This window comes from Cyanistes caeruleus, chromosome 8 (genome assembly GCF_971803275.1).
Source record: "Cyanistes caeruleus chromosome 8, bCyaCae1.hap1.1, whole genome shotgun sequence".
NCBI classification, from domain to species: domain Eukaryota; kingdom Metazoa; phylum Chordata; class Aves; order Passeriformes; family Paridae; genus Cyanistes; species Cyanistes caeruleus.
Genome location: NC_141708.1, coordinates 34,690,371 through 34,702,176, shown reverse-complemented (window position 1 = coordinate 34,702,176; position 11,806 = coordinate 34,690,371). Strand labels below are relative to the sequence as shown.

General features: G+C 41.7%; 1 protein-coding gene across 2 annotated transcripts; it reads right to left on the bottom strand.

Annotated features, from left to right (window-relative positions):
- Positions 1 to 317: 317 nt before the first annotated feature.
- On the bottom strand, positions 318 to 11,732 carry LOC111931428 (nucleolar RNA helicase 2-like). Of its 2 annotated transcripts, XR_015289979.1 has the most exons (16): positions 11,577 to 11,732; positions 10,821 to 11,090; positions 10,119 to 10,194; positions 9,220 to 9,398; positions 7,596 to 7,713; positions 6,533 to 6,718; positions 5,906 to 6,051; positions 5,090 to 5,239; positions 4,395 to 4,556; positions 3,557 to 3,676; positions 2,737 to 2,810; positions 2,383 to 2,542; positions 1,942 to 2,076; positions 1,733 to 1,805; positions 1,521 to 1,565; positions 318 to 1,013 (listed from the first exon to the last, which is right to left on the bottom strand). XR_015289979.1 is itself a non-coding variant. In XM_086900166.1 (15 exons), exons 1-15 carry the CDS (start codon positions 11,679 to 11,681, stop codon positions 795 to 797), a joined length of 2,145 nt encoding a protein of 714 aa, XP_086756292.1. In that variant the 5' UTR covers positions 11,682 to 11,732; the 3' UTR covers positions 318 to 794. The 2 variants fall into 2 exon arrangements, 1 of the variants encoding a protein (XP_086756292.1); XM_086900166.1 differs by lacking the exon at positions 1,733 to 1,805.
- Between the last annotated feature and the right edge of the window lie 74 nt (positions 11,733 to 11,806).

Sequence of the window (11,806 nt, the reverse complement as noted above, 5' to 3'; positions counted from 1 at the left end):
AGATTCTGATTTACTTCATCCTTAAAGCTTGTTAGCTCCAGGATGTCCTTGAGCAAGGGCTGCTGCTATCCGTTCCACTGATTAGATTTTACATCGAAAAACATCCTTACCTATAATAATCTTGACATATTCCACATTTTGCAACACCCTAATAGGGTTATGGGTCTCCCTCACAGTTGTCGCTCCTCAGGGGGCCTCCCCTCAAACTTTGGAAACTGCCTTTCCTACCCCTTTTTATGAGGAGAGTCCCATTTGGGACAGAAACTAAGAACTAGTAAGTTTTAGGGAAAGAAGAGCTTCATTACAAATCCACAAAATAAAAACCAAATGGATTTATTTTTGAAACTTTCAAGGGCTCCTGCTGCCACGCTCCCCAATCTGCCACCTTCCTACATCTCCACCTGCAAAATACTGCTTCAAATACGTGACAACAAAATATGAAGTTGTAAAACAATATTTAGTTTTATCAGAAAATTTACAGGTTTGAGCAGCAATTCAGATCTATATATTATACAGTGAACCAGGCTACAGTTTTGAACGCAACAGACATATTATGGAAAGATTCAAAGAGCAATATGAGAAACAAAAGAAACATTTTTTCTTGCAGATTTTTTGGGTTTTTTTGCTTTGCACGTTTTTTAAAATTAACATCGCTTATGAGCAAAGTAGTACTGACAAAAAAAAAACCTTTATGAAGTATTTTCCCCAATGGTACAAACACACAGGAACAGCCTAGTGTAATGTAATATAAAATACTTCAGTCCCATTTTTTTCTCACTTCTGGATTGTTGAAGTTAATGTTCAAATGCTCTGCTGAAACTTCGTTTCTGGCCTCGGGCCCTGAATCTGTTTCTACCAGAGCCACCACGCCGACCATTCCTGGAGCTTGAGAAGCTTCGTCCATTTCCTCCACCACTCCCTCCTCCTCCTCCTCCTCCTCGTATGGATTCTACCAGCTCTGGTAATTCAGTTGCCACACACAAACGCCAATGTTTGGAATCTTCCCACCTTGCCTATCGGAATGAAGTCAGACATAGCATGTCAAATTCTAGGAATACAAATACAGAGTATGTAATAATAATTATTAAATTTGCTCAACTGAAAAAATCTTGAGCCAATATATGGGATTCAAGCTTCTAACTGAAGGGATCAGTAACTTTGCCACAGTAATACTAAGGTTGGCAAAAGTAAAATACTTTTTCTGAATTCACTTCACTGTGGAGAAAATTCTGGGTGAAAATGGGAGGTGGGGAATAGAGAAAAGGGGAATAAAGCTTGCTGCCTACAAAGATGAATCCAGCACCACTTTCCTCAGTGCAAAAGGTTCAAGTTACAGACTTTTGGTCACAGGGGAATGCCTTAGAAAAGAAACACTGTGAGCTTTTTCTGTTCTTCAATTCCTTCCAAGCCATCCTTTTTGCCACTAAGAAAGGCAGGATAAAGCATAATATTTTCAATCTAACCCAGTCCATCCAGCTTCACCTTCAGCCTGCTGTACCCAGAATTTGCAGTGAACATACCTCAATTTCTTTTTGGTCTGCCACAGGAACATCAAAGCACACACCCTAAAAAGAAAGAATAATTTTAATGCATACAAGGTAAGTGTTTTAAATGAGTGCAACTAGAAACGAGCCCACAAATCTACACCTGACAGGCAGGCACTACCAGAGCTGACTGTCCTAAGGAATGCCTTTCTGTTTTGTCATTAAGGCAGAGTTAACACACTTCCTACCTTTCACCTGTTCTGCTATCCCCATAGCCGTGCATTATCCTACCTCCTGAGCATGTCAGCAGAGCCCTAAGCACTAAAAAAAACAGATTGAAACCCATCACCAAGAGTGCCTGGAATAGAGAAAAAGACCAAATAGCTCCCCTGACAACTGCTAAGAAAAGGCTGCAAGCAGAAAAGTCCATTATCAAAGAAACAAAACAAAAACATACCATTTTCCCCTTGAGGAAACACATTCTGTTCACCTTCCGATCAACATCATCACCCAACACCTCTCGCAGTCTTCGCCAGGCATAGCTCATGTTGCTTATTTCCTCAGAGCAGCGTAGAATCATTGTAACAAATCCCTAAAAAGAAATGGAGCATGTTCCACTTGGGCAGAGGAATAGGCTTCAGCACATATATCAGAAAGGAGAAACCTGCTAATTTACAGTTTATTAATTAAATCTTCAAGTAGGTACTGTTACAGGGCATCAAGTATCTTTACAGCCACTATACTGTTGCTTTGAACAAAATCAGTAGATCCTAGTGGCTTAAGTATAGTTTTCAAACAAAATGGTCATGAGACAAATAATTCTCTATTCAGACAACAAAGAGGTGTGCTGTTTCTTTCCAGTTTTAAAACAAGCATTAAGCCATACCCCCTTCCTTACCGCATCTGAGTTCAGCAGTGAGCGCTGTTCAATGGAAGTAGCACCCGAAATATGGGCCAGGGCTGCAGCCAGAGCATTAACTGGTCCCTTTTCTTTTATTAGCAACTGAGCAGATTCTCTGAAATACTCAATAGCAGTCTGAGGAACAGAATCCAGGCACCTAAGTAGTTAAAGCCAAAGAAATTTACAATTTATACACCAGTAGGTTCTGGAATAGAAAAAAAAATAAACCCCAGTAGTCCAAGATTTCAACAGTGCTCATAAAGCTCAAAGAGACAGTAAAGTATAATTCAAACAACCCTTCTGAAATAGGAAGGCAGGAAGGTAAAACAGGGCTTGAGCCCCCAGACACACCTCATGGCATCTTTGCTGGAAGCCTTTATTATGTCTGTTGCGGTAGGAACACCAACACGCTTGAATGTAATGCCCTGAAATTTAAAAGGCAAAAGACAAATAAAAATTGCAGACCATAAATAATTCAGTTCTAAAGAAGCAGTATTGAACTCCAACAGAAAAAGCATTTAAGTCTGTAATTCTTCTAATTTTCACCTTTTAATTTCCAATTTTTCCTAGTGAAAATTTTAAGATTAAGCTTACAGGAAAATGGGTAACACTTAAAAGGCTTTTATGTACCAGAACAGTTTAAATGGTTCAGTGACCTTAGACTGAAAACAGAAACCATTTTGGTACATTTCTGGGGAAAATTTGAATCCTACAAATTCTACATTACTACTTTTAGTCTGATAGATTTGGATTTAAGTATAAATTACAGAGCCTTTGTCTAAATGCAGCACTGCTTTATGTACCAGGAATAAATCACCACAGAATTGTCGAGGAAAGTAGCATATGGAACACCGCACAAAGTGCAAAAATGCAAGTAACAGCTCTCAGGAAAGCTGCACATATGCACATCACTGATCAGATGATAACCAGGGTGAACACTACACCAAAATACTGCAGGTTTTTTTTTCATTTCCACAAGGACAACCTTACTGGCATTTGCTGAAAACGTGTGGGCGTTAAAATCTGCAAATCTGCAATGCTCTCCCTGCTCCACAGTAACTGACACTGCACTCACCCTCCTCAAGGTACCTGAACCTCCTCTGGGTGCTTCACAAAACTGCATCTTGGAATTGAACAAATTAAGAGTCTTGCAATTAGAAGAAAACTTTACCGCTTTTTGTTCCACGTGTCTTAACTGATATTCTTCCTTTCGCTGATAAAAACAGATGCAGATCCCAGTCCGCCCAGCTCGACCTGTGCGCCCAGAACGATGGATGTAGGACTCCACATCCTTCAGAAACAGAGAGCTTTATGAGTTACCTACCTCACTGTAATTTCATCAATTCAGTGCATCCACATAACTTGGAGAAGCCACTACAGCTAAGCCTGAACAATGCACAGTAACTGTATCAGAGAATTGGATTAGAAAACATTGTTTCACTAATATCCACCAAATACACAATCGTCTAAAAATCATGGCTTGAAAACAAGAGCCATGAGCATGAATCTACCTTTATACACCTGCACATATTTGGAATGCGTGTACCTCCACAAAAATCCCATTCAACCTCCTGCACATCCACTTGAGTGTGGTTACTGCAGTACTGCAAGTGTATTCACTGAAAACTTACATTGTTTCTTTTAAAGCCTCTTAATTCTGATAATGTTCTCACGGTTGTGGTCCATACCTCACATTTACCCCCACTGAAGAGAATCATTCTTCCCGCTGCTCCCAGCCTCACCATCACCATACCCAGCTTCCAAGGGAAGGCTTTGAACAGCCTCATAAGGAGATGTTTTAAGGAAATAAGTTATAAACATATTAGGGAATGACACACTCCCAAAAAATCCTCTAAGAAACTGCTTCTTTGTATCTGGAGGTTTCTGTCCCTCAGGCACAATGCTGATGAAATGAGCTCTGTGTGGTCAATACCATCAGCTGATAGCCTACACTACTCGAAAACAAGACTACAGATTATTACAAGACATCCAACCTAACAGTCTCCTACCTTTGGTGGTGAGCTTTGTACAACCAGGTCAACTTCTGGGATATCTAGACCACGGGCAGCTACATTGGTTGCAACCAGAACTTTAAATGAACCATTTCTAAAACCCTTCAGTGTGATCTCCCTCTGCTTCTGAGGAATGTCACCATGCAATGACTGGCAATCCTGAAAAACAGTATTATTTTAGAACCAAACCAAAATCCAAGTCAGTGCTCCATTTTATGGTCAGTTTTGGATACAACATCTTGGTATTTGATAGGTACTGTGTGGCAAGATACAGAAGAACTGAATTACCTGAATTTATATTTTAGGTGTCTTACAATATGTACTCAGTAATTTTTATTCATATACCTCAAAAGCCTTTAACAATGGCAGAAAAACAGAACTGCAACGTGTGTCTAAGCTCTGTATTTAATTACTGTGACATATGAGAACTCTGCCCTAATTAACCATTTGCACCATCTATGCAATGCTTGTCTGTTTCAAAATAGTTATCTACAATTTTTGATTCATGTCCACAAAAAAGAGTAAAATCCTATCTGACCACACACAAAACCTTGGCCAATGCCAATGCCTTGGCCAACTTCAAAACTCTTTAAAACTTAGCATAGGTCTTTAAAACCAGCATAGGTCTGGTATGAACAGAGGGTTGATACATCTCTGAGAGGTTTTGTTACTTAATACACAGGATAAAATACCTGTTTGATTGAAGCATTCAGAGCCAGCTCATTTGCCTCCTTTTTGGTCTCACAGAAGACAATGGTCCTCCCGTGGCTGCCACTGTAGACCTGAATGACATCTCCAATAACTGCAGCTCTCTGAGACCAGTGACACTCTATTGCCAAATGCTATGGAAAAAAAACCCCAGCGATTAGCTTGTGTAAAGTTAAGATTCCTTTAAAAATACATTTGGAACTGTTAAATACAGGAATAGTAAGGAATTACACTGTTCCCTGATGGGGAAAATGTGCTAACTCACGATCCTGGAACATACAAAATCCATAAGGATTTTCCTTATGCCCACCACAATTAGTCTAACGTTCAGCAAAATAATCACAGTAAGAGAAAATCAGGCCTGCAGTATCACATTCCTTGATATGGTATTCTCAGCACTGCAAGCAAAGGCCTGCTGAGGTGAAATACTACGGGAAGTTTGAAAAGAAGTATCTTGTATACAGAATACCAGAAGCCAACTGAAATGTCCATGGAAAATTAAAAGCAGCAGGCTGATGTTCATGTGTGCCTTTTGCTTACAACTTGGATACATTTGGATACTGCTTTTCTCTGAAAACCCACAAAACTGACAAGAAAATCCTCTCTCTACCTGCGATGTGAGAAGATACATCCTAAACCCAGAAAAGCCTTGACTAGCTTTAACATGCCTTATGCTCAGAAAAATATCTCAAAACAACTTCCATCATCACTGTGGTAATTCACCTTAGGAAGAGATAACCTTTTGTAGCATGAAAGAAAAGGGGGAAAAGCCTGAAAACGTTTCACATGAGATTACTCACTTCTACTGTTGTAGCAGCCTTCTGAGTTCTTTTCCCAATAAGGTCAATCTGTTCATATCTAGACTTCATGTATTTCTTAGCCACATCATACACCCAGTGTGGGCAAGTTGCAGAAAACAGCAGTGTCTGAGGATTGTCTTCAGAATCTTAACAAAAAAACAGAACAATGCTTCACAACCTTCATACGTTTCACCTCAGAGATGTACACAAATTGATCATTAAAAACGAGGTTAAATACATGTACCTAACATAAAGAAGCCAATCAAGCTTTTTAATTCATGCATTATTGATGTCTGCAGTAAAAAATGTTCTAGAAATTCCAAATAATTTCAAGATTATGAAAAAAGTACTATGGCCACAAAATCCAGTGTTTTCAAGCAATGGAAAAGGTAAAAAACTAATTCCCTTCAATTTGAAGAAGTCTAACTTCAGACAGGTGCCAAAGACAGTTATTTACAGATCCCTAGATACTGGACTTTAAGCTTTACAAAGGTTATGTGAATGATTCCCATATATTCACAATACATAATATTCCCTCATCTCTAAACAAAGTCACCTTATACCTGAATTTTACCTAACTAAATTACTACTAATATTTCCTGCTATTTGTTTAAATATTGAGATTACCCTTCTTGTATGCAACTCGTAAAATGTCTTCCACTTGCTCAGCAAATCCCATGTCCAGCATCTGGTCCACTTCATCAAGTACAACATGTTTCACCTTGGTGAGGTCCAGCTTGCCATTCTGCAGGTGGTCTTTGATTCGACCAGGGGTCCCAACCAAAATGTCAATGCCACTTCTCATGAGGTCAACTGGTAAACAGGGAAAACAAGAGTTAGCAGTGAACCAGGGAGCACTCTCTAAAGCAGTAAACACGTGGTAATAACAAAACAGCTCTTAAACCATCCATAAGAACTCTCCTTACGAAAGTGAGAACAAAGGATGAACTGGAAGAGAAAATCTGGGAGGAAAAAAATCACTTAGAAAATCACTGCTCTTCCTGAAGGAAAAAAAAAAATAATAAAAAAATAGAACCTACCTCCCTTCTCTCTGCCTGTGATTTAAAGTCGCAAGGATGAGCTTTGTTTAATATTCTTTAGAAATAGTCAGCTCTTCCCACATTATCTGTTTTAACTGGAAAACTTCTACAAATTTATTTATTTAACTATCCAAATTACTGAAATCAACTCCTCCCTGAGGTTCTGCAGTGGAACACAAAATCCTCCCTAATGTCTCAAGATGTATCACAATGAAAGAGCTCATTCTCGTTCCTTGTTTATAACCACCAAGAGAGTAAATTCTGCTGTCACAACAATTTCTTCTCCACTTTACAAATCCTCTATATACTCCTTATCACATGAAAAAGCACATACCCAGTCACAGCTCTAACGCTAAACTTTTTTAAAGAAAATGAGTTTACAAGAACTTAAACCCAGATACAGTTTATACACACAGTATATACTCTGTTTCACTTTAATTTAAGGTACAAGAGTAGATAAGTAACACCAAGAATATAACTGAGAGCCACAGCTATTTATCTCCTTAAGAAGATACATTTTGAACTGCTGAATTTCCCATGAATAGTCTCAAGCTCTTGAGCTGTAAGTGTGTGCTTAGAAAGACCCAACTGCATTTCTTAAATACAGCAGTCAATCAATATTTCAACTATTAGTCCTAAGAGTCACTTACTTTGTCCATTATAGGGAGTTCCTCCATAAAAACAAGCTACTGTCAGCTTCCTTGTGATGTCCTTGAAATCTTTGGCAACCTGATTTGCCAGCTCTCTCGTTGGACAAAGAACTAGAACCTGCACAGAAAAAAAGATAAAACAGATGTTTTCTCAGCATGGCTTCTGCCAAGAAACCACTACACTTCTGATTGTTGATTTAGATCCGACACTTTGTAAAATTAAAAAAAAAAAAAAAATCTGTTTTAAATAATTATCTTACTCAAGTCTCTTGTTACATCATTAAACTCCTTTAACATATACTCATTTAAGACAGGCTAACTTCTTTTTAAACAGGAAAGGAGAGACTTAAATCTTATTTAACTTTAGCTCCTGAACAGAGCAGCTACAAGTTGTCTTCTACATGCACATACGCTGTTTGAATACAAGACTGAAGGATGCGGGTAACAAAAGGCTTTTGCACCTGCTCAGTACTGCTTCACAGTCCTGTGAGAAGGTGTGAGAAAGGGCTGTCAGCTGTCTCTCAGCTTCCCTGTGGCTCAGGGAAACATATGTTCAGTCTGCAGAGCCGCTGTGCTAATCCATATCCCTGCAGAGGCAATCAAGGAACCATCCTCTCTTCCCAACATGCAGCCCTCCCTGCAGGCAGGTTAACTAATTGCGTTTGAAACGTGATTGCTGCTCTCCAACCTGGCAGTCAGTCACTTCACAAAAGGAACCTTAATATCCTTGTCCTGTCACCTCTTTCAGCATTAAAACCCATTACCAAAAAGCACACAGCACTGTATTATGGCAGAGTGAGGTCTGGAATCTTTTATAAGGCTTACAGCTCCCTCGAAGAAAGCGCTTCCTTCTCCAAAAGGCTGTGCCAAATCTAGAGACAGCACTCTAACTCAGCCAAGCAATGTGATGGGCAGATGCACACAAAATTGCTAGTACTAGTCTTGGAAGGCACTTCAGGTAATCAGTGAGATGGGTGACAAGATGAAACAAACTGACAAAAATTATTAATGAGGACAGGCTCAGCTTTGGCCTGTCTATTTTTTTTTCAAGGCACGATAAGAATTCAGTGGAAAACCACACGTGGTGTGCCTTAGCAGAATGATCACAGCTCATAATGAATCTGCATTCTCTGGAGCAGAAGCTTCAACATTTGGTGGTGTTCCTAGTGAAAACGAAATCTATTTTTAAAACCTCCCACTGTTTACATGTTTCAGAAAGAAACACGTTTGAGTAGACAGCTTTTATCAAGCTGTCAAGCTACAATTAGTAACTAATCTGTTAGCAATTTAGGAGAAAAAGAAGCATCCAGTAGCCACTGGCCCTGAAGTGGTAACGTGACTGGCCAAAATTAAATTAGGGACACGTTGACCACCTGTAGTTTTGGTCTCCCTGTGGCAAGAAATGGAACTGACAAGTAAATAGAGCTGTTGTGCTCTTCGTTCTTCATCAGGGGCTGGGAGGTAGCGCAGGATGCAGGCAAAGCCCAGTGAACACATCTTTCAAATCACCTTTAATGTGGGTTAGCTTACCCCTGGCACAGACCTGAAGAGCTTCTCCAGCAGCTGAAAAATCTGAATCATTTAGACATAAAGCAAAATCACCATTCTAGCCAGGCACAGTTACCTTTGGTGGACGGCCTCTTCTTCTTTCCTGTGACTCTCCCTGAAGCTTTTCAATTAAGGGAATAGCAAAAGAGAATGTTTTCCCTGTTCCAGTTCGTGCTTGAGCAATGACATCTTTGCCAGAATACACTGGGTTGAAGGTCTTCACTTGCACAGGGAACAGGTATGTCACTCCTCGAGCTGTGACAATTTCAAGAGATTTCCTTAATTATGGTCATTTTACAAGTGTTCTTTCCACTCTTAAGTGGAATTTATTCCAAGAACTTCTACCAACTCTAAAGTCAGAACTGTATCATCACCTCCATTGATTTATTTGATCAGATGAGTCATCTGCAAAGACTGCCCTGGGACTGTCCATTTTATTCTCCCACTTCACACCACCAGACACAGTGGGTGGCAGCTAGCTAGGACAGAGGAAGTTATTAGCCCTTATGAAAGACTTGCAGTACTGTGCCTTTATTAATGCAACACTCCTCAAATATGTGTGAAAATCTCCTCCTTTCAAATAATACATATCTCAAAGCCCCTTCTGGTCTTTTAATTCATACTAATTCACATATAAATGTCAAATGATACTAAATCATTTGCATGTCAAATGTCAGAGATACTAAATATAATTGGTTTTCTTTTATTCACACCAAAATAACCTTTAATTGAAATTTTATCACACATCAATATTTTTCTTTGGTTCATGCCATTTAGAATTTTACTGCAAACAGGAAAATTTGTGTTCAAAGGTGTATTTAGAGCAGGTAATTGTTGTCTTCTGCAGAGCATCCATGCTAGTATAGGCACAAGCAGAGCACATCTCAAAGCTTATGCCTTGATCCAGGGTGCTGAGCATAAAAACACGACAGAGATCACTGACATTCTATGGTCACACCTTGCCAAGAAGCTTACCTTGAAGAAGCTGGACAGTTTCTTTGGAAATGGAAAAATTGGAGAAAGCACCCTCTTTCTGTTCTCCAGTCAACTCCTGTTAGGTAAACAGTAAATCAGGTAAGATTCCTCATGAATATCACACGACTGTCAGTAAATTCAAATAAATTCAAGTAAATTGAGCATAGGCACTGGCGTCATTCTTCAGTGCCAGTGTCACAGCTGCAGCTAAAGAGCCTTCTTTGTTTTACCATCATATTCCCAACTTGGACAAAGTTAGGAAAAGTAATCTGTAGGTTAAGGCTGTTTCACAGCTAACAGCACAGTAAATGCAAAACACTCAAACCAAAACTGAAAACTCTTAATTAGAATCCTAGAATATCATGAGCTAGAAAGGATGCACAAGGATCACCGAGCCCAGCTCCTGGCTCTCTACAGAACAACCCCAAAATTCACATACACCTCGTGGTGCTGAATCATATTAAAGTTCCACCTCAGTACAACCTGTCTGTCCAGCAATAGCTACCACAGCACCAGACTGCTGAAGTGAGGAAACCATGATGCACTAATCCAACACTACCACAATTCAAAAACTTTAAATCTTGAAAATTTACAGCACTTTCGACTGATTAGAAAGAAATACAACCCCTTCTTAATCTGGCCGTGTTACAATGCAGGAATTAATAACACACCTTTATGACTAAAACCCGTTATTTGCCTTACCTGATCCTGCTCGCTCTCGCTTTCGCTCTCACTTGACGTTTCACTGGAACTACTCTGTCGGCTTCTGCGGGAGGATTTGCTGCTAAAGGAGGACAATCTCGATTTCTCCAGGCTTTCCTCTTTCGTGTGACCGTTCTGTTTACTAACGCTCTTTGATTTCTTGGGTTTCGGGGCATAACGCTCTTCATCCGATTCCTCGCTTTCATCTGACTGAGTCTTTCCCCTCTGAAACTTGTCCCGACGTTTAGATTTCTTCTCCTTTTTCTCCTTCTGGCAAGGCACAGAGCAAATGAAAATACACGCTCGTGGATCCAATCGACACGGAACAGAGAAGAGGGCGCAGAACAGTTAAAGCTTGAAGTGCACGTTCTAGTTACTGACGGGGGCGGTGGCCGACACAAGGCAACAGATCCCTGCCGGCCGCCGCCGCACAGGAGACACGTTACCGACCACCAGACACCTGGGGCCTTCGTTTTGGGAGCTCTCCCCCGCTCCGGGTGCCAGCAAAGCGTTTCCCGGGATCCCGGCAGGCCCGGCACGTCCGGCGGGGCCGCCCCGACGCGCGGCGAGGCCGCGGCCCGGCCCGCCCGCGCACGTGGCCGCCCGGCCCGGGCCGCCCCGCGGCCGCGCCGCGCACGCCTCGCCCGGCCCGCGCCACCGGCGGTGCGGGCGGCCGCCATCCGAGGCCGGACTCGCCGGGCACCGGCCCCAGCGTGCGGCCGAGGCCAGGCCGTAACCGGAGCCCTTCCCTGGTACCTTGTGCCGCCGGCGGCCGCTCTCCGGGACCGCCTCGGTGTCCATCGAGCAGTCGGAGCCCGACTCGGCCCCGCTGCTGCTGCTGCACCGGGTGGCCTCGGGCATCTCCGCTCGTCGCCGCCGCTCCGCCACGCCGCGCTCCGCACCAGCCCCGCGCCCGCCGCGCGTCACACTCCGAGCGGCCGAGGCGCCCGGCAGCCAATGGACGGCGCATCCGGCAGCGTGGGGGC